Source organism: Eptatretus burgeri, chromosome 15 (assembly GCF_056783735.1).
Source record: "Eptatretus burgeri isolate ZD-2024b chromosome 15, Ebu_testis_v1, whole genome shotgun sequence".
NCBI lineage: Eukaryota > Metazoa > Chordata > Myxini > Myxiniformes > Myxinidae > Eptatretus > Eptatretus burgeri.
In genome coordinates, this window is record NC_140975.1 from 48073864 (window position 1) to 48094974 (window position 21111).

General features: G+C 42.8%; 1 protein-coding gene across 2 annotated transcripts in view; it reads right to left on the reverse strand.

The window, feature by feature from the left end:
- Positions 1-21111, reverse strand: part of PDPK1 (3-phosphoinositide dependent protein kinase 1) — a 125858-nt gene that overhangs the window by 84930 nt on the left and 19817 nt on the right. The window contains exons 2-4 of one of the 2 annotated variants that reach the window (XM_085858462.1): positions 13083-13169; positions 11747-11998; positions 10889-10931 (exon numbers count right to left, since the gene is read on the reverse strand). In XM_085858462.1, coding sequence (XP_085714588.1) covers positions 10889-10931; positions 11747-11998; positions 13083-13127 — 340 coding nt within the window. In that variant the 5' untranslated portion in view covers positions 13128-13169. The remainder of the gene's footprint in view (positions 1-10888; positions 10932-11746; positions 11999-13082; positions 13170-21111) is intronic. The other variant, XM_085858463.1, reaches the window with a different exon arrangement.

Sequence of the window (21111 nt, forward strand, 5' to 3'; positions counted from 1 at the left end):
GAGCCACAAACGCCTCTGCTCGGGACTCCACCCAGAAGAGTGGGAGTTGCCCCGCCTACCATGGGTCTGTCCAATGGAGGACGGCCAGGGAATCATGCGATGAGTCCGACCAATGAGGAAGCAAGTGGCCAGAGAGGAGAGGCCCCTCCCATCTGAGAAGAAAGTGTGGTGGTCTGGATGAGCGAGAAGAGATTGACGGGAAGGTGCGGTGTCAGCAGCTGCTGGTCTTGTGTAGCTGCTTCTGATCTTCTGGTCTCGACCTGTCGCCGGCGTCTGCTCTCGTCTCGTCGTTGCCTTTGGTCTCGCCGTGTGCAGGAGGAACGTGCGGGAGCCCGGCGCTGCCCTCCGTACCTGGTGCTTGCAGCAGCATTGAGCTGCGGGTTCGAGTCCCGCTGATCCAGAACGTCGAAGACCACACGAGGCGGGAAGGTCAGAGATAGCTCTGGTCTCTCGCTCACCTGTCCTCGAGCTGGTGGCCTCGAATAAAGACCATTGGGGTCCGTTTCTTTGGGGTATTTGTGTGTGCGTGTGTGTGTCTGTGGGCCCGTCTTTAAGTTGCAACTGGTTAAGTGCTTTTGCTGTACATTATTTGCATCCTTTATAGTCGGTTTAACTTTGCCCTTTATGTGTTCCTTCCCCACCTATTGTAAATAAATACCCCTATTGTTGAATGTTTCAGCTCGTCCTCGTCCTTTCCTTCATTGGTTTAGCATGGTGCGTGTTGGGTGATTAAAAAGTCCGTTGTTGCTGTAGATGTACATTTGGTCCGGCGGGGCTCTGGTAACTCCGCTCGGTTACGCCGGAACCGAGCCGTACCCGCGACACGGATCGGACAGAGACGGCCGAGGGTGTGGTTTCCTCAGTAGTTGGACGGCGTGAGTACTTAGGTAAATTGGAGTTAGACAAGTGGACCCTACCTCATTTTTTTCCTATGACCCTTAAAATCTTCATTTTATTTCAATTGAATTATATACGTGAACACTGTCACCTCCCTGTTATGTATATGTTATCATATACGTGAACAGCTATTACCTCCCTTAACCTCCCATAGAACACAAATGGATTTTTGCCACTTTCAAAAACCTTCCGTTTAGCAGTACTTGGACATGTTAAATATGGTGGTGTACAAGACACAAACGGTGTTAAATTTCAGGAATTTTTTTAATACGACGTTTAAAATCATTATTTTATTTCAATTGAATTACATAATTGAACAATGAGCAAAGAAAGGTGTTCCACAAACTCTCAAGTTGTATTTTGCATTCGGATCATCATCGTAAATGTACTTTCTCCTAATTGCACTGGAAATGCGCTTGTATCGAACGCTCATTCACATGCTTTAGAGAAGAGGTGCATTCCTCATCTTGTGGATACTAAACAACATTACCTAATCATTATTGTCTGCACAAGTACCTAATTATCTTATTAAAGGCCAGAATAAAAGAAAACAATAAATGGAAGCTAGAAGGTTATCCTGGTATGTGCTTTGGAATACTGAAACCTCACAAGTGCATATTAAAACAAAATTAATTTGAAACCGATTTAAGCTGGTCATTTACATCACAAGCTGTCAGAGCCACCCAAGGATACATGTTCAACAATCAATTCCATTCCACTCCGATATAGCTGTGGTGTATAAATTATTTATCATCAAAAGCAAAAACTTTGAGCATACGTCTGACCAAAGGCACATGACGAGGCTTTGAGCATGTCGCGCGCAAGTGAAGCTTCCACGTCATGAATTTGAAACCTGATTGCAATAGCTTGAAGGAACCTGAGATGCTCCTGAGAGACAAGCCATCTTAAGGCCAACACCGATGTGATTCATGCACATAAATCCTTGGCGATTGGCCTCCATGCTTGCTAGCACTTTGTCCAAAAGCTGCCTCATGGGAAGCCTCTGCCCCGGCAAATAACTTCAATCACCCGAACACGACCCACCATTTGGTATCAAAGCAGTTGAGGTCACGTCCACGTTTTTCACGCCATACACAAGAGACTTAGAGTTTCGCAACTTTGACATCCCTTCGAGTGAGGTCGCGTCATATGGTTTAGGAGAGTTGCTTACTTCTGAATGATAGTTTCGTAGTTTTTACAGATGGTTTTGTGGAGCAACTTCGTGGGATTTTTTTAATGCTTATAAAACATGTACATATATTTTAGTTTAGTTACTAAAACAAAGAAAATGATGAAAGAGGTTTTGTTTTGTTTTGTAAAAGAAAGAAAATGTCCATCTATTTGAAAGTCATGTATGCACGTCGCCAGGGATTCACACCGACGGAATATATGTTCCTTTCACTGGTGAACATAATGCAAAAGTGTCAATTGCTTGGCATTCACACAGACAAACCACCCCGGTGTCAGGGAGTCTTTAACCACCGCTGGACAAAAATAAAATGAATTTAAAACAACAAGCTATTACCTCCCTTAATTATACCAATATCTGATGGAGAGACTGAAATGACAAATGACCTGACAGGCGAGAGGAAAACGAGTCTCCAGCAAAGCAGTAAAAAAACACTTTGCGCAAACATTACCCTGCCAACCGTCACTAATTATTGGAAAATGTGGGCTTAAGAAGCCTTATTCACAGTCTAAAGGCCACACCTCTAAATTCCATGATGAGCAACAGTGCATCCCATGTGGGTCAAGGTTCATGGGTAATATTTACTGTTATAAAGTGCTAATAGAGACTAAAAAAAAAAATATATATATATATATATATATATATATTCAGACAAATAGAGGAAATAAATGACTAATTATACAGCTCATAAAACAACATGTACAGCATGGTGACGAGCAATCAAACGAGATTAACAAATTTTCCTCGAGAAGATCTGCTTCAATCCAATGTGAGCAATAACACTGATGGGAATTGTGTAAAACTGCACGACAGCAAATGATAACGGTTTCTCAAGTCGAGCTGTGGAAACAGGCCCTGCCAGCTGCATCTCCTGCACTCCGAGGAAAATTAGAATACGGTTATCTGGCGCCTCCACACCTCACCCATGGTGGACACAAATTCACAGTTTCTCGAAATCGATAGTGATCGGTGTGGTGAGAATCGCAACCGCAAAAACACAGCTCTCTCTTCCTGTTTACTGCCACAATTGGCTGAACACGGATCGTCTGTCACTTCTCGGCCGTTGGTCGTGTGCATTTGTCAGAAAAGGGTGCCTCCCAAATTCGATCAAAGGGCAACGCTGCCCTTTCGGTCATGAGAAACAAACAGTCAACAGGCCTTGGGTTGGGACAAATAGGACTTGTTCTGCCACAACTACCTTACACTATGTCTCACAAAATTGATTTCAACATGACAAGCACTGGAATTTATAGAAAGACGATGATTGCGAGACATTTCGGCAGTAACAAGCAAGTAATGACAGTGATGAATGAATGAATGAATGATTGAATGACAGGCCATAAATGAATGTTATCTGAATGAAAAATCAGATTGTGGCTTTGTGTTAATGAGATGAAAACAAAAAATAAAAACTTGTCTTTCTGGCATAAATACACATTCTTGATCAAATACAAAAATAACGTTTATCTCCCGTCTATCATGTTACTGTCTAAACCTCATTGAAAGCTTTGCGTCGTCGTGTCGATGGCTTGGTTTTCTCAGCACGTAACATGGGCATTCAAAAATCACTGTGGTCGTGCAAGCGGTTTGGTGGTCAGAATTGCACTTGACCATCTCTTCCTTCCACTTTGCACAAGCCAAGACTTTCAAAAGAGAAAAAAAGATCACAAATTTTTTTGAGTGCAAGTGCACAAAACGAGTCGAATGCACCAAAAAGTGCAACAGAACCATTACTACAGCCACCCACAAGACCCATGTCCACCCCAAGACCCATTCATGGCCACCATTTAATGAGCACTATCATTAGGAAAAATCCTTATTTTGCAAACACACAAGATTAACAAGGCCACAAAAAGCATACTTTGTGAGCAGCCTAACACGAAGTCAGTTCCTGCCAAGATTACAAAGTATCAAAAGTAAAACGATTATCACGGTATTTAATATTTATATTTTTAACTGAGGTATGCAATCGTGAAATATCTCACCACGGAGTTTAAAAACAACTGAAAGCTGTTATCTAATCGAACCATACTGTCATTGGTGCAAAGGAGGAAAGGTAAGTTTTGGAAGGGGGAGGAAGGAAGGGGTTTTGAGTTTGAGGCATCCTCTCCTGCATTCCATTCTTCCCCACACCCATCGTTTGTCCGCCTCCCTCTGTCTTGGCCTTCGGCTCTGCTGTTGGTGTTTCTCCCTCTCTCTGCTGTTCCTTTTCTCCTGTTACCTCCTGATACATTCAGTGTACTTGTACTAGCTCTTTCACGAACCTCGACTACACGACGCTCAGATGGAATCAGAAACAAACACCACTTGCTGATTTGTATCACCATTGTAATTGCTGCTATCAACATGACTTGGACAACCAAGGCAAATCCATTGACAGGTTCTACCAATACAGTATAGCGTTCCACCGTTATCTATCAATTACTTGTCTTCTTCTCCTTCTCCTCTTTATCCAATGGTACCAAGTGTCTACTCTGACTTGAAAAGAAACTTCCATTCTACAATATGAAACAATTCCACATGATACAACATGTACACGCACTCCTGACACGAGCCTTCATGGGTAAGACTGGTTCTTCATTCTATACAGATATAGATTGCCTAAAACATTGACGAACCGCGCTAAAATTCAGTTTTTGCGATTCTTATTATTCAAAATGATTACACAAGGTGATAACTAAGTCGATGGGAAGCCACGTTGTTACTCCTCTCATTTAGAGGAGTGTGGGACGAGGGGGAGGGGGAAGTGGAGCTCACACCCTCAGGTTCCCTTCTATAACTCCTCCAGCACAACTCAGTTTGGACCTATGCCTACTGTTCCTGGTATCATAATAGCACAAGTTCAAGGGTTACTCAAAATCAGTCATGAACAGGAAGTAGAGCAGTATTTAAAGGAATTATGGTCAGTAATAAACACAACCCAGAAGAGAAGTAGAAAACATACAATTTCAACTTTGGTTCTGAGAAGCAGGAGATGTTTTTTGTGCCATGAAATGTTTTCATTTTGTTTGTTTTTTTAATGAAAATCAGTTACAACAGGTTTAAGAAACTCTCCAAAATAAATCAATTTTAGAGAGTCATGCACAAGCAGTCAGTCAGGTTTCAATCAACACAAACTGGAAAACCAGCAATATATACATCAAAAGCTCATTGACCCACTAACCCCTGCTAAACTCAACCCCTTACTTGCAGGTTACTGCCCTACTCTCCTCTTATCCAGTTTTTTTTTAATTTAATTTACAGGATCTAACAATCATAGTGGAGCTGACACACACACACACACACACACACACACACACACACACACACACACACACACACACACACACACACACACACACACACACACACACACACACACACACAGCCACTGAGCTTGGGGGAAGAGGCGCCACTTCCTGGGGCACTCTGGGTACCAGCGACATCATAACAGCACCACCTTTCTCAACACACTCAACGGGACATTTCCTCAGGAAGAATTTCCTCCTCTCCAAGGATGCCAACCTATGGGGATTGTCTGTGCTCCTAACCTTTGAAATGCTGAGCATCAAGCAAGGCAGCAGCACGTATTTAAAAACGAAAAAAAAGTCTTTGGTACGACTCAGCCGGGGTTTGAAACACTGACCTCCCAGACGTGGAGAGGATGCTCCAACTATTACACCACCGAGTCTGGTTATGTTAGTTCGTTATCTTATGCACATCAAAATGTGGCAACACTACACCACTGCACCACTTTCAGTTTGTTGCCGGTTTAACCCGCTGTCACATCGCTCTTCAATGAGCCTCGATGTTGTATAAAAAAGCATGATATAAAATAATATATCAAAACATTTTCAGCCATACCTAAACAAACATTAAAAAAAAAGTTGAAGAGTCTTCAAACGCACACATTAAGGTAAACGTCAACACACACCGACTACCCTACCAAAAGTTACAGGACAGTCGTTTTTAGTTGTGAGGATTTCCCGCAGGTGCATCTGATTTGTGTAATCATGAATATCAGAATTGCATTGTATAAATATCCAGGAAACCGTTTAATTGCCCTGTATTAAAACTCCATGTACCAGAGGAACGAGTTATGGCATCCTAACGAGAAATTGTAACGAGCGTGAAGTCGATGGCACGTCATTGCAAATCCTCACGCTTCCCACCTCAAGCAAAGTTAGAAGATGGTAAATGTTCCATGAGGAATGACCCAAAATGAAATTCAAAGTTTAAAAAAAAAAAAATCTTATATTTTCACCCCTATAACCATAAATCCCAACCAGCTGGGGCATGCAGTTGTGTGTGTAAAAATGTGGCAAATCCCCCAACAAACGTTACATATTCCCCTCCCCTCCCCCAATGCAGATTGCATATACTGTACACAGTTTCATAAAAAAAAAACTTTTAAAATGTGCTCATAATCGCATTTTTGGTATTTGACCTTTTGACACCACCCCTCAGCTCCAAGAGCGGGGCCAAAAATGGCACTGCTCTCATACCTTCTTGTGATGTGGTGATCATAACAACCAAGTTTGGTGAATTTCTGTGAAACCGTTTAGGAGATAGCATGATGGACAGACGGACCCGATTACATTATCCCCCCCCCCCCATTTTATTTTGGTTTTTTTTTGAAGCGTGGGGATAAGTTTGGTGAATTTCTGCACACCCATTAAGGAGGAGGTACCATGACGGATGGACAGACAGGCATTCAGACAGACAGGCAAACAAACGGAGCTGATTACAGTATCTCCCTCCCCCACCCTTCCTCAGTTTTCTTCCTTTATATAAGCATGGGGATAATACACTATCAGAGTAGAGTAATCACTAATCAGTACGTTTTTAATCACCCTCGCTCCAGCCAATTCATTATAACAATCAAGAACATCATCCAATAAGACATGCAAGCCCAACCAATGATCTGGAAAACCTTCAAAAACTACATCATCAAAACACACACAACGGATTGCCAAATATGCATGATGTGACAAAACAGTTCAAGCATGTCAAGTAAGCACCAAGAAACTAGAGTGCACTGATGCAAGACTTATGTGTAGCTGCTCTTCAGTGGCAATTCATCAAATACAAGGCATTCAGCACAAGACAAAGTGCAGCATGACCGGTTGCTTGGAGTGGTACAAGGAAAGGGTCGCCCGACGTCTCAAATGGAGAAACGGGTTATATGGAGTGACGAGTCGTGATAAACACGATTCAAATAAGACGGCAGGGTATGTGTGATGTGTTGAAATGATATTTACAGGCTCAACAATGACTAGAAAAATTGGTCAACTACAATTGCTCAATGGCTAAAGGTGATCAATTACCGATGACATCCCAGTAAGCTGAAATGTTCCCGAAGAAGAAAGTTATCTTATTCTAAACAACCATGTGAAGTACTTTTGGTTCCATATGACACCAAAAAGCAAATACTTCAATGGAGTCTTTTACAGTAGCAGGGTGTGGTACTGGCCTCAATTAAGGTGATGGAGAATCCTATTTATTGCCACGCTCCATAATGGCTTAAAAACTTCCTTCACAAGGTGATCGTAGCTCTGTGTACACCTCTCAAGGACCAACTATTATGCACCCATTGCAACTCTCTTCTTCTTCTTCTTCAAAATGTCACCAGACAGCTGGCTGGGACTTGGTTCTACAAGAACCAGTCACAGCATTGTTGCAAAGGGAATATTTGAGTCTGTGGTTATGACCCCAGCCTGTGACATTCCCAACCCAGACATCTGTCCTGATTATCCAAATAAGACGATAGGGTAAGTCCTCCCTACCTCCTGGACCTGGTAACGACTAACTTTCCCTCCAAACACTGACAATGCTATTGTTAAAGCTTTGTTTTGGGGGGGGGGGGGGTCCTCTCAGTACCGCAAGTCTCTGGCAATTCGCTCAAATGACTAGAAATTGCCCTCTTGCGAAATTACTGTTTGTCAGTCTCCTGCATCTGAAACACTGCCTTGGAGTGCTTTTACAAAAGACTGCTCTCTCCAATGCTGAGGTCTATCCCATCTCTTCTGCAACAATCCTTTCCTCCTTCTCGACACCAACACGCAATATTTCCGTGAGGCAGTTGCGATGTAACAACTTGCTTTTTCAAAGTGTAAGGCCAACCTGACCAATGGCAACCTTAGGTAATTTCTCAAAGCCCAACCTCAAAGAACTCTCCAACCAGTCTTCTTCCTCCAACACCGAGTGGAACGTTGCTGTCTCCGGTACATGCTCCAACCATTCCTCCACCAGCACAAATAGCTTCACTACAAACTCTGCTGAATGACAAGGAGAATGTCTTACTCAGTATTTGCCTTGAAAGCTTGTCTAGTGTTGTGTCTACCCAATCCATTCCTTTCTGTGCACTTCTTTATCCCCTCCCCCGCTCCCACCGTTTCCTGCACACTAATCTTTTTCACACGAAAAGGTAGGGATAAAAAAATCCTTAATAGACTCGATTCCATTTCTGCAACATTCCCTGATTGCATTGTTGTCAATGTTCTCAAATCATGGGCTGCTCTTCAAATTTTCCTTTGCCTGCAGCTACCACTCATTTGATTGGAAGACAGCTCACATCAGTTCCATACACAAGAATGGTGTAAAAACAGATCCACTCAAATGTAGGCCAAGCAGCATTTTTTACTTTAAGCTAAGCAATGGAATCCATTGTTGCAGCTTACATGAAGTCTTTCCTCTTCTCAAATGGCCTAATCTGTTATCATCAGTTTTGATTCTTTACACATCACTCAACTTTGGATATGCTGCCTCTTCTCTCTCAGCAATGGAGAAGTGCAATATATCATAAATAAGAGGGCGGGGCCAGTATGGTAGGACATATCGCAGGTCTTTAATATGGTCTTTGCACCCTGCTCTGCTCATCAAACTTTTTGCCTGTGCAACGAATGCCTTCATGCCTCGATCACCAACTTCAACTAAGGACACAATCATGGCATAATTCTCAACTGTATCCTTCGATGTCTTGGTCGACAGATTCCTCGCTCAACAGATTCATCCAAGGACATAATCAGCACTCGGAAGATCCTTTGATGCCTTCTACAGTGGACACGAGAGTGCCCCAAGTTCATAATGGGTTCAGCTTTGTTCCCCACATACAGCTTTCGAACAAACAGTGACATCTCTGATACACTGGAAAAGCATTTTGTGCACATTCTGCTGCAAAGTACCTCATTCTAACAACAGACAAGGAATTTTGGCAAATGGAAAGGATCAGCTAATAGTCTGACACGTGGAATATCATTTGATACAGGCAAGTCTCACGTTCTCACCTTGTTTCTTTGGAAGGATCATCCAGCAATCCAAACCAATCTATGTACTTGATCACCCACGAGAATAACTTCAGTAACACAAAGTTCTCAGCCTCCAAATCAGCCACAAACCTCTCATGCAGATCATACATTAAAGCTGGTCTCCAAAGCCAGGTACAGCACAGATCCTCCATTATGCCAAGTCCTTCCCCTACTAAATCTGAGCTCATGTCTTACAAGGCATATTCACAGGTAGTGGACAAAAAATAATGGAAACGCCAATGTAAAGTCACTTAATAGGGCGTTTGGCCACCACATGCGGCCAGTATGCATCGTTGCATTGAGTCCACAGCTTCTGGAATTCTGCAGAAGGAATGCGGCACCATTCTTCCACGAGAAAGTCAATCAACTCACACCTGTTTGATGGAGGTGGAAAACAGTCTCAGGGGTCATTCCAGAATATCCCAGAAATGTTCGATTCGGCTCAGACATGGTGACTGAGAAGGCCATGGCATATGGATAACATCAGTGTCATGCTCATCAAACTGGGCGACACACGTGCTCTGTGGATGGGAGCATTGTCAGTCTATAACACACCTCTCCCAGTCGGAAAAAAATGCTGCAACATGGGGTGAGGATGATCAATCAGGACCATTCAGTAGCGATTGACATTGAGCTTGCCTATGAAGGGAATGACTACACCCAAACCATGCCAAGAAAATGTGCCCCACAACATTACCCCTTCACTGTTGGAACCAAGCACTCAGGGTTGTAGAGTTCTTCCGGTTGGCGCCATACGTGCACTCTTCCGTTGGATGAGAAATTGGTGAAGGATGATTCATCTGACCATATCACATTTCTCCACTGCTCGGTAGTCCATTGCCTGCGCTCTGCAGCACTAGACTCGCAAACATGCATTTCCAGGTGTGATGAGTGGTTTATGCACTGCAACCGGCTATGGTATCGTGCTCTGTGTAGTTCTTGGCAGACGGTTTTTGATGAAACTGGCTGCTCGCACCCCAGGTTGAAAGTTACAGTCAACTGATATGCAGTTGCTCACCTGCTTTGCCTTGCACTTCAAATGCATGGATATCACGATCCTGGAGTATGTGCTTCCGCCCACTGTTTCCCTTTGCTGATGTCTTTCCCTCGGAGTGCAATGCCGACATTACCTTAGACACCGTTGCTATGCCTGTGAAGCCACCTCGCTTAGTCAGTGCAATAACTTTCCCTCCAAGGCTTCAAGACTGCAGTATATTATCATACCACATCATCTTTCACTCTAACCCCATGATCTTTTCCATTCCCATGAACCCTTACCACAGCAAATTAAATTTCCCTGTCTGTCCTCATGTTCTCTCTTGTTCTCTCTCTCTCTCTCTGGACTGCCCACACAGCAACCACCAAAGCCCACAAAGCCTAGTGAGGCCTAGTTGGTACTGTGTGCGCATCAGCATTGCCTAACCTGTCCACCCAGAGCGCACTTAACTCAGGCCTGAAGGATTGTGTGCAACCTGAATTTAAACAAAAATACAACTTAAACATTTACTATACTCACTTGCAAACTCCTTGTCTGTAGCACATTCTTTGGCCAAAACGACCTGTGGGAAGAGAATATAAAATAACCATTCCTTTCATGCCGTGAGGCACATAAGGCTGCAGAGGAAGTTTCCTTTGGCGAAGGAGAACAATCCTCGATTGGTCGCCACTCCGACACACGACACTTGAAAGGCTTATTACCCCTAGTATGACTTTTGCCAACTTTGGAAGCATGACAGACTGAGTCAACCCACCTGGTGTTATTTAACAGCATGGGGCTCAAACTCAAGACCCTAAGATCTTTAGCCAGCCACCTTTACCATGAAGCCAACACCAGGCTTGGGGAGAGAATATGAGCACAAGTATAAAAAAGCAGCCAAACACAAACTTTTCAATGTAAGGAATCAAAGTTCAAACAAATCATGCATGATGTGTAATAAATGTCAACGGATTGTGTTTATCCATGTTTTTGCCCTCCAAAACAACCATTTGTGATTGCACAGCCAAAACAGCACAGAAAACATTCGCAATCGTTAAGACGTGAGCAATCGTTGAGCAAGTAGAAGATCGCTTCCAAGTGCAAGGTTCAGGTAAAACTTGGACAAGTACACAGTGCCAATTGGTCTCTTCCAACACCAACAACCTCAAAATCACAGGCCAATAGTAATAATAATATAATAATAATATATATTTTTTTAATCACAGCACAGATTGTACTTTCAGATCAAATGGGAAAAATTCGCACAGCATTGAATTGTTTTATATGGTGTTATGTACCAAATTCCACACAACTACAGAGCAACAATAAACGCATCCTGCGACAGTGAAAGAGACCATTAACCGACACCAATGAAATCTCGAGGAGCAAAGAGTGTACCGTAGAAAATGAGCCCTCGCCAAGGATTTTGCCAAACTTGAAATCCTCACGATGTTTCTTCCTGGGAGGCGATAAGTGACCATCGGAGATGTGGACAGTCGGGGCAGCAGGGGGCGGAGAACCCGCCCCCAGGTTAGAATTCCTCTGAGCCGTGTTGAACGCCGGCTCTGGCGAGGGGGGCCGTTCCGTAGCCAAGGCTGCCGAGGGGCAAGAGCCACGGACGCCTGCCGGCTGTATTCCGCACACAACAGGCTGCACAAGGGAAAGATCGTTAGAGGAAAAGCAACCACCAACGGAAATTTTGCCATTCAGACATGTGCACACAACTTGACTTTTGTATACATGCAACATGAGAAACAGTGATTATACGGTGAACAAAAAACAAAACATGAATATGTGGAGAGATAAACAACAGGAGTCACCAGTTTAATGAACCAAAGGTAAGACATCAAACAGGCAGTTTAAAAATATAATAAACCTGAATAATGTGCCTCAAAAGATGCAGAGGTCGAATGGAATGCTCTGTTAAAGGCTCCATGGTAACGATCCAAAGAGGCAGATTAAACATGCACGAGACTCGAGTTTGTGTTCAAATACCACGATAGCGAACCGTGCTTTTCTTGGATGGAACAGGCTGACAGCAAGATAGCACGATGCATAGCTGGCATTCCAGGTACATGACTAAAATCCAGTCCAGCGGTCCGTACTCTTGAACAGAACATTGGAACTGCCGAAGAACTTTTTCCTTGGCTATTTGGCACAATCCTGGACAGGTCGCCACTCCGACCAATTCTTGGAGCATAGCTGTGCCAATGATGCTGTGCCCCTTTTACCAGTACACTGGTAATCATTTTGCCAACCTCAGGAGGATGACAGGCTGAGTCAACCCCACCTGGTGTTAATTCAGTATCAAACAGGGCTCAAACTCAGGACCCTAACCACTAAGCCAACACCCAGGCTTACATAACTAAAATACGGGATGTTAAAGTCATCACGATCAATTGGAGTGTCACGTAACACACAAATCAAACTGCAGGAACAGAAAAGCATAAAACAACAACATAAAAATAGAACCGTGGGTCCTAAAGCTCATCTGTATCAGGAGCAACATTCACTCAACCACCCCCCCCCCCACTCCCAGAACCCCTTTGATGGTGAGTTTTTTATTTTTTTCGATGCCGTGAACAATCTTCGATACATCACAAGTGATGAAGGTTGTGGTCAGGTATCATTGATATAAGTGTGTGTAGTTTCGGAGAAGAGAGCAAATACATATTTGAAGGGGGGTTAACCCACCCCCCCCGCACACCCACCAAGCCCCTGATTTTTAGCTCACCTGGAACGTAGTTCCGGGGAGCTTACGGGATGGCACGTCGTCCATCCGTCAGTCCGTCCACAAATACTTGCAACTTCTTCTCTGAAACTACACATAAGTTTCAAATGAAACTTTACCACAACCTTGATCACCCGTGATGTACCAAAGTTTGTTCACAGCATTAAAAATAAATAAATAAATACATCGGTGTCTGAAGGGGTCTCGGGAGGGGGTTTACGGGGGAGTTGCCCCCCACCCCAAAAGAGACATTTGCTTTCTTCTCAGAAATGACACAGAATTCCAATGAAACTTGACTCCAACCTTCATCATTCATGGTGTACCAAAGTGTGTTCATGACATTCGAAAAATCGGGCTCTCATGGGTCTGTCCCCCAAAATATGTTTGCTTTCTTCTCCAAACCTACACACACACAATTCCTATGAACCTTGACCACCACCTTCATCACCTGTGATGGACTAAAGTTTGTTCACGACATTAAAAGAAAAAAAAGGGGATCTCAGGGATTCTACGTGGGGGTTGCTTCCGAAAATATGTATTTGCTTTCTTTTCTGAAACCACACACACAATTTCAATGAAACTTGACCACATCCTTTATCACCTGTGATGTACCAAAGTTTGTTCATGGCATGAAAAAAAAAACAATCCAAACGTATTTACTTCCTTCTCCATTATCTATTTTGTGGGTTATCCATGCCTACCAGAGAGCACCCAGGGGTACGACCCTATGTTACATTTTTAAGTGCCGTGAATAAACTTTGGTGCATCATGGATGATGAAGATTGTGGTCATGTTTCATTGAAATTGGGTGTGTAGTTTCGGAGAAGTAAGCAAATACATATTGGGGGCGGTCAAACCTGGAGCTACTTTGACCCCCCATAGACCCACTTTAGACCATGATTTTCTTAATGCTGTGAAGAAACTTGAGTTGCAACATACCAAACATAATTTTAGCCAAGTTTGGTCACAATCCCATCAGCAGTTTCGGAGAAGCTGCAAGTCTTTATGGACAGACAGACGAACGGACAACGCGCCGTCCCATAAGCTCCCTGGAACTCCGTCCCATGTGAGCAAAAAAAAAAAACAAACAACCATGGACTTCCCAGAATCACACCTTGCATCTCATTGGAGCACACAGTGCCCTCCATAAGTATTAGAACAGTGAAGTCAAATTTGTTACTATTGCTATATACTCAAAAGGTTTGGATTTGAGAGCAAAAGATGAATTTGAGACGAGAGTACAGACGGTCAGCTATTATTTCGTGGTATTTCTTTGCATATATGTTTCACCATTATAAAACTATAGCACTATTTACGTTCAGTCCCCCCATTTCAGGTAAGCATAAGTGTTGGAACAGGTTAAAGTAGTGTAATAGTTAGTCTTTGGTTGCATATCCCTTGCATGTAATAAGTGCATCGAGCATGCGACCCAATGACATCACCACACTCTTGGTATCTTCATTTGAGATGTTTGCCAAGCCTTTACAACAGCAGTCGTTTTCAGTTTGTTTGGGGAGGGGGGGGGGATTCGGACTTTAATATCCTCTTCAGCAAGTGAAATGCATGCTCCATTGGATTTAAAACAGGAGATCGACTTGGCCAGTCTCAAGCTTTCCACTGTTTCCAGCTGATGAACTTCTTGGTTGTGTTGGCAGTGTGTTTTGGGTCATTGTCTTGCTGCATGGTGAAGCACCACCCAATGAGTTTGGAGGCATTTTCTTGTACACAGGCAGAGAGAATGTTCCTGTACGCTTCCGAATTCATTCTGCTGCCGCCATCATCAGTGAAATCATCGATAAAGATAGTGAGCTACTTCCAGAGGCAGCCATGCAAGGACACTACCTTCACCATGCTTCATCAATGAGGTCGTATATGCTTTGGATCATATGCAGTTCCTTCCTTTCTCCACACTTTCACCTTTCCATCACTTTGGTAAACGTTTATAACCCTGGTCTCATCCGTCCATAAAACTTTGTTCCAGAACTCTATTGGTTCACCTCTGTACGTCTTGGCAAATTCTAATCAGGCCTTTCTAGTTTTGGTGCTGATGAGAGGTTTGCATCTTGCACTGCAGACGTTTGTCATTCTGCTGTCAAAGTCTTCCGCAAACGGTAGATCGTGATACTTTCACCCCTGCACTCTGGAGGTGGTTGTTGATGTCACTGACAGTTGTTTTAGGGTTTTTTCACAGCTCTGATTTTTCTGTCATCAATTGCAGTTGTTTTTCCTTGGCCGATCTGGATGTTGTCTATTGCTAAGTCCACTCATGATTTCTTTATTTTTCAAGATAGTTCCAATTTAATTCTTAACTGTTCTTTCAGTTTCCAAATTGCTTGCTTTTCTTTAATAGACAGTTCTCCGGTCTCCATGTTGGTTCATGCCTTCAGACTCCAAAGGCAAAAGCAAAGGCTAAAGCCAAGATTAGACATTCACAGCTCTTTGATGTGTGAACAATCAATACAACAAGAAACACCTGCCAGTCATTTGTTCCAATACTTATGCTGACCTGAAATGGGGGGGACTGAACATGAATAGTGCTATTGTTTTATAATGGTGAAACATATATGCAAGCAAAGAAATACCAGGACATTCATCTCAAATTCATCTTTTGATGTCAAATCCAAACTTTTTGAGCATGTAGCAATAATAACAAATTTAACTTCACTGTTCCAATACTTATGGATGGCACTGCATGTTGCAGATCACACTCAGTAACAAAGTCACAATGACCTATACAGAGAATGAAAAACAGGACGTCCTGACTGGGTTTGTCGATGCAGATTTAAAGATGAATTGTTGCTGTCTTCAGCAAACCTGCGTGCTCAAAACGAAGAATTTTTTTTTCACAATAACACAAAAACTACCACAACTAGAGAATTCATAGAACACAATTATTCCATGCAGTGTTCAAGTATATACTTCACCGATATTAATAAAATAATGACTTGAGATCATTAAAGAAATCTGAAAGTTTAGCACGATTGAAACGATCTTATGTACAACAACCACCCTTTTACACCACCCGATGGATTATACAACATGTCCAAGTACAGTACCGCTAAACTGGAGGTTCTTGGAAGTATCATGAAGGTGATTTGTGTTCTACAGTGTTCGAGTACATAATTCAATTTAAACAATGATTTAAAGGCAAATAAACATATAAATTAGGGGTTTACCACCGTTGACGCAGTGTCCATTACACCACCCTATTTAATACATTACACATTAGTTCTTTGTACCTACTGTGCGTGTCCTTTACAATGACGTCCTTCAAAAAAATGAAGTTTCCCATTTAGAACGATGTTCAATTTTGTTTGACTGCCAGGTAGGCAGAGTGAGAAATACGACTATACTTCCTGGAGCTCACAGAGATTTAAAAAAAACCAAGAACACGTCTTTCAAACCCCCCCCCCCCAACCCACCCATTCATTGGGACCATACTCTGTGCAGAGCATTGGTGCTGCTTAAGCAGTCTCCGAGGCTATCGGGCACAATGCTGTACGGGTCACCACGACGACAGGATACCAGCAAGCTGGTCCTCATTTTGCCGACCTCGGAAGGATGACAGGCTGAGTTAACCCCATCTGGGATTAATTCAACAGCTGAGCAGGATTTGAACTCAGGACCCAAGGATCCCAAGCCCCCACCCTAACCATCAAGCCGATACCAGGCATAACCCCCTCCCCCCCCCCCCCGCCACATACAAACCCCCTCAAAGGCTGATTTCGTTTGGTATCAGATATGAAGTTTGTGGCCAAGTTTCATAAAAATTGTGTGTTTGGTTCAAGCGATAATATTAATGACTGAAGTGTATACCGTTACTGACTGACTCACTCACTGCTCAATCACATAAGCTCACGAGACTAAAGTCCAGGTGAGTTAAAAATATCTCACTCCTCTCTGTGCATGTGCAATCGGGACAAATTCAGAGCTAAAGTACAGTTAAACGGCAAACTTGTCTTCCTATTCATGTTCAAAATATAATATTCAATTTAAATAAACTGTTCCTCAATAATAAGCTGATGAGGGATGGACAGACAGACGGACATGAACGAAATGGAATTTTAAAAAACGAGGGAATAAAAAAAAAACAGGATGGCTTTCCTTAGCATTACCAAATTGGAGAAACAGGAGCAGCAGGAAGAGCAGCAGGAAGAGCAGCAGGAAGAGCAGCAGGAAAAATCTTGGACATTACTTATGTTCAAGAACATATACATAACCTTTCATTCTTGGATACAAATTTCAAGGTTGGACGACAAATCACAAACTTGGCATTAAAAACGAGAACATCACAAAATGAATGAGGGGTGTAGCCAACAATCTCATTCCCTCCGCATCAACGTGACTGCCAGTGCTTGTAAAGCTCCGATACAATCCAAACCCAAGTTGCAGAATGCAGAAACCAGTCGATCTTTTTCAAAAGAAATTCGACAAACAGAAAAAAGTATTTTTCCAAAGTGGCAAGGGAAAAACAAGCAGGGAGGAATATAGATACACCCGTACCTGCACCAAGATACGCGTGTGCAGCTAACCCTTTTCTACCAATCTTTCTCGGCTTTACCCTCTCGCCTGATGCCACATACACAAAAAAAGAAACCGAAGCACAATAACGAAAAACAAAAAACACTGGCAGATCTGTGCTTGCTTGGTGGCTCCAAGGCTACTGCATGATCACATTCTCTCCACGTGTTTTTGTAACATATTATGATTTTATGTTTCGGTAGAAATGCATGTTTGGTGGTAGGGTGGTGATCGGACACGGGCCAGATCGACAAAATTGTCTTTTCTGTGCATGACCTACTCTTGCATTTGTTTGTAAGACACCAAGACAAATCAATCTACAAAACACATACATATGCATATTCCAATCTCATCAGTTGCCCTTGCCCACATCCTTGAGCAACTTCATGGCATTTATACTTCAAGGATCAATAATGACAACTTCAAGCCATCTATTGAAATATGTGCAGAGAAGGGAGACGTGGGGGGAGGTTGGGTGGAGAATTGGGAAGATAAAAAAACAGGAGAAAGAGAAGAGGAGAGGGGGTGATGAAAAATGGAGAGGAGGTTCGGAGAGTGAGAGAAGTTTAGAAAGAAGGTTGGGTGATATGAGGGGTGGAATCAAAAAGTGTTCTCAAAACTGTCCACGCCTGTAAAAATCAAGTTTTCAGATTGCTCTTTCAGCCATGCCTTGGTTGTTTCAGCCACTGCCTCACTGAGAGCCATTCAGATGGGAGTTCAAATGTCAAAATATAAAACAAGCAATCGGGATCATGCCAAGTCTGCACGGTGGTTGACCCGGCTGTTCAACGCTGCAGTCACAAATGGGCAAAGTTTGGGCTGTCATTCACCAAATCACCAAATACCATTAAAGTTTAATTTTGGCGAATTTTTTCATTGTCAATTAGCCAAAGCACCATGTTGAAAGAAGCTCATTAAATATGCATACACCCATGCCGTTAGTTGGAATTGTAAACACGCTACGTATTTGCACTTATTTTCTTGCCACTCAGATATTTCTACCAACACACCTCCACATTCACCCACCCTGCAAACTCAGCCTCCAATACTACTCCAACTGTATGGACCTCCAACACCAGAGGCCTCTGCTCCAATTTGACAGATCTCTCAGTCGAGGCACTGCAGCAAAGGACTATGAACTGCGACTCCGTGAGCTTGACCCAATATCTGAACTCTCTGAGCGGGATTTTGGTCAATGGCAAATCCTCCTTTTGATTGAACATTCTTTCTTACATCTCCTATTCTTCTCCCCAAGCTCCAATTGGTTCATCTGATCATTTCATTGTGAGGGCCCACATCTCTCTGGCTATTGTCACAGAGCCGCCTCTGCCACCCGTAGTCTGGCGGTTCACTCATTCTGACTGCAAAATTCCTCACACTTCAGGATTGCTCTTCATCTCCACCACCACCGATATTGATGCCATCTGAACATTCTTCCACAAAAGCATACTCTCCCTCATGCACGGGGTTATCCCATCTCATTTGCAGCCATTGCATGCATCCTCTCACCAGTGGCACACCAAATCATCAGGTGAGGCAGTTGCCTTCAAAAATACTTGCCTTCTCATCATGTAATGAAAATCTGACCAAAAGCAATTTCAGGTCATTCCACAATTCCTGACACAAGTGTATGTTCACTCTCCACTCTCAGGAAAGCTAGAAAACATCTGACCAACTTCAAGGCTGAGCTCTCAAACCTTTCTCCTGCCTCAAATTCCTGGTGTCAGGATTTTCTATGGCGTATGCTCCCCCCGCCATCCCTCTCTTCCTTAAAATGGCACAATGGCCGACTGCTCGTAAGAAGGCCGAATGCCTCGAATAATGTGTTTGCCTCCAAATCTTGTGTCCCCAACCGCTCACTCCCTTCCCCTACCTTACCCTCTCGTACTCACCTGCTCCTGGATACTGTCTTTCTGCAAATGGTTTCCCAAGACTAAACGGAACAACACATTGAGTAAAGTCAATTCAAAAACTGTTTCGGTGAGGATGCATATTTTTGGATTTTTGCAGTCGTTTTGCCACATTATAATTTGTTGTTGTTCTGTTTCGTTTTCCATTCCTTTTTCTATTTTGCATAAACCTGTATACTGTAGATGTCCTCATGTTTCATTTGTCTAAAAGCAATGTGAATTTCACAAAACTTTCTTTTTTTCAGACTAAATTAACCAAATATACTATAAATGGACAAGGCATGTGTCGTTGATTGTGATCTCCATTATTCGGATTTCAGAAGGTGTAACGGAACCCTCCCAGGACTCGAAGTGTCCACCTTCGTTTTGGTGAAGGATCGTGATTCATGGCCGAAGTTGTGAAGTTCTCAGAGTTTTGTTCCGAGAGCTCTTTTCAGGATCATCATCGAGCCCCGCACAGCCTCCAACTGTAGTTCCTTTGTGGTAATGTTCCCAGGAATGGTTTGTAGGATCTTTGTGAGGTTTTTCTTTATCATTCCTGTTGCTCCAATTAATTATCACTGGTACAATTTCAGCATTCTTCAGCTTCCAGGATCTTTTCACTTCATTCTTGAGGTTTTGATTTCTACATTGTATATTCCAAAATCAGTGCATTAAAACCTCAATTAGCAATTGCCTTCTTTTCCTTTTTGCATCTGAGTACTATGTCCGGTAGCAGTTCTTTGTTTTCTATGTTCACGCTGGATTGGATCATCAGGTCGTACGTGAGTGTTGTTTCCTTGTTTTCAAAGATTGATTTTCGTTCATGTTTCCAGAGTTTTGAGGAACAGGGATATTAAAATTTTGGAGATGTGCCAGTGGATTGCTCGACATACCTTGTTGTGGTTTTGTATAAATTATGTATAATCAAGGAATGACAATAAGAACGAGAAGGGCACTCTGTGGAGGGCATACCTCCGTCACGCAATGCCCGATTCATGAGACCATATTGGGTCAATTATTTTTTTTTTTGAAATAACATGCTATGTATCGCTTTTGGCCCGATCTCTCAATGGTGAAGAATCACTTTATAATTAAATAAATCTCGTATCCAGATTCGGATCTTCACCAAAATCGAATCAATCCTTCCCTGACATACACCCAACCTGTCCACCAACTTTCATCCGAATCCGTACACAACTTTTTGAGATATCGTGCTATTTAATCGATTTAGCCCTATCTCTCAATGGTGAAGAATCACGTCAAAAATTATCAGATCTGGATCCGGATTCGGATATTCACCAAAATTGAAACAATTCTTCCTCGTCACACAGCCAAAGTGTCCACCAAGTTTCGTCCAAATTCGTCCACAACTTTTTGAGATATCGTGCTATATATCGTTTTTGGCCCCATCTCTCAACGGTGAAGAAGCACTTTAAAAATTCTAGTAGCTGGATCCGGATCTTCACCAAAATCAAATCAGTTTGTTCTTGTCACACACTGAACCTGTCCACCAAATTTCATCAGAATCCATCCACAACTTTTTGAGATATCCTGTACACAAACAGACAAACAGACAGACAGACAAACAGACAGACAGACAGAAGGGGTTAAAATACAAC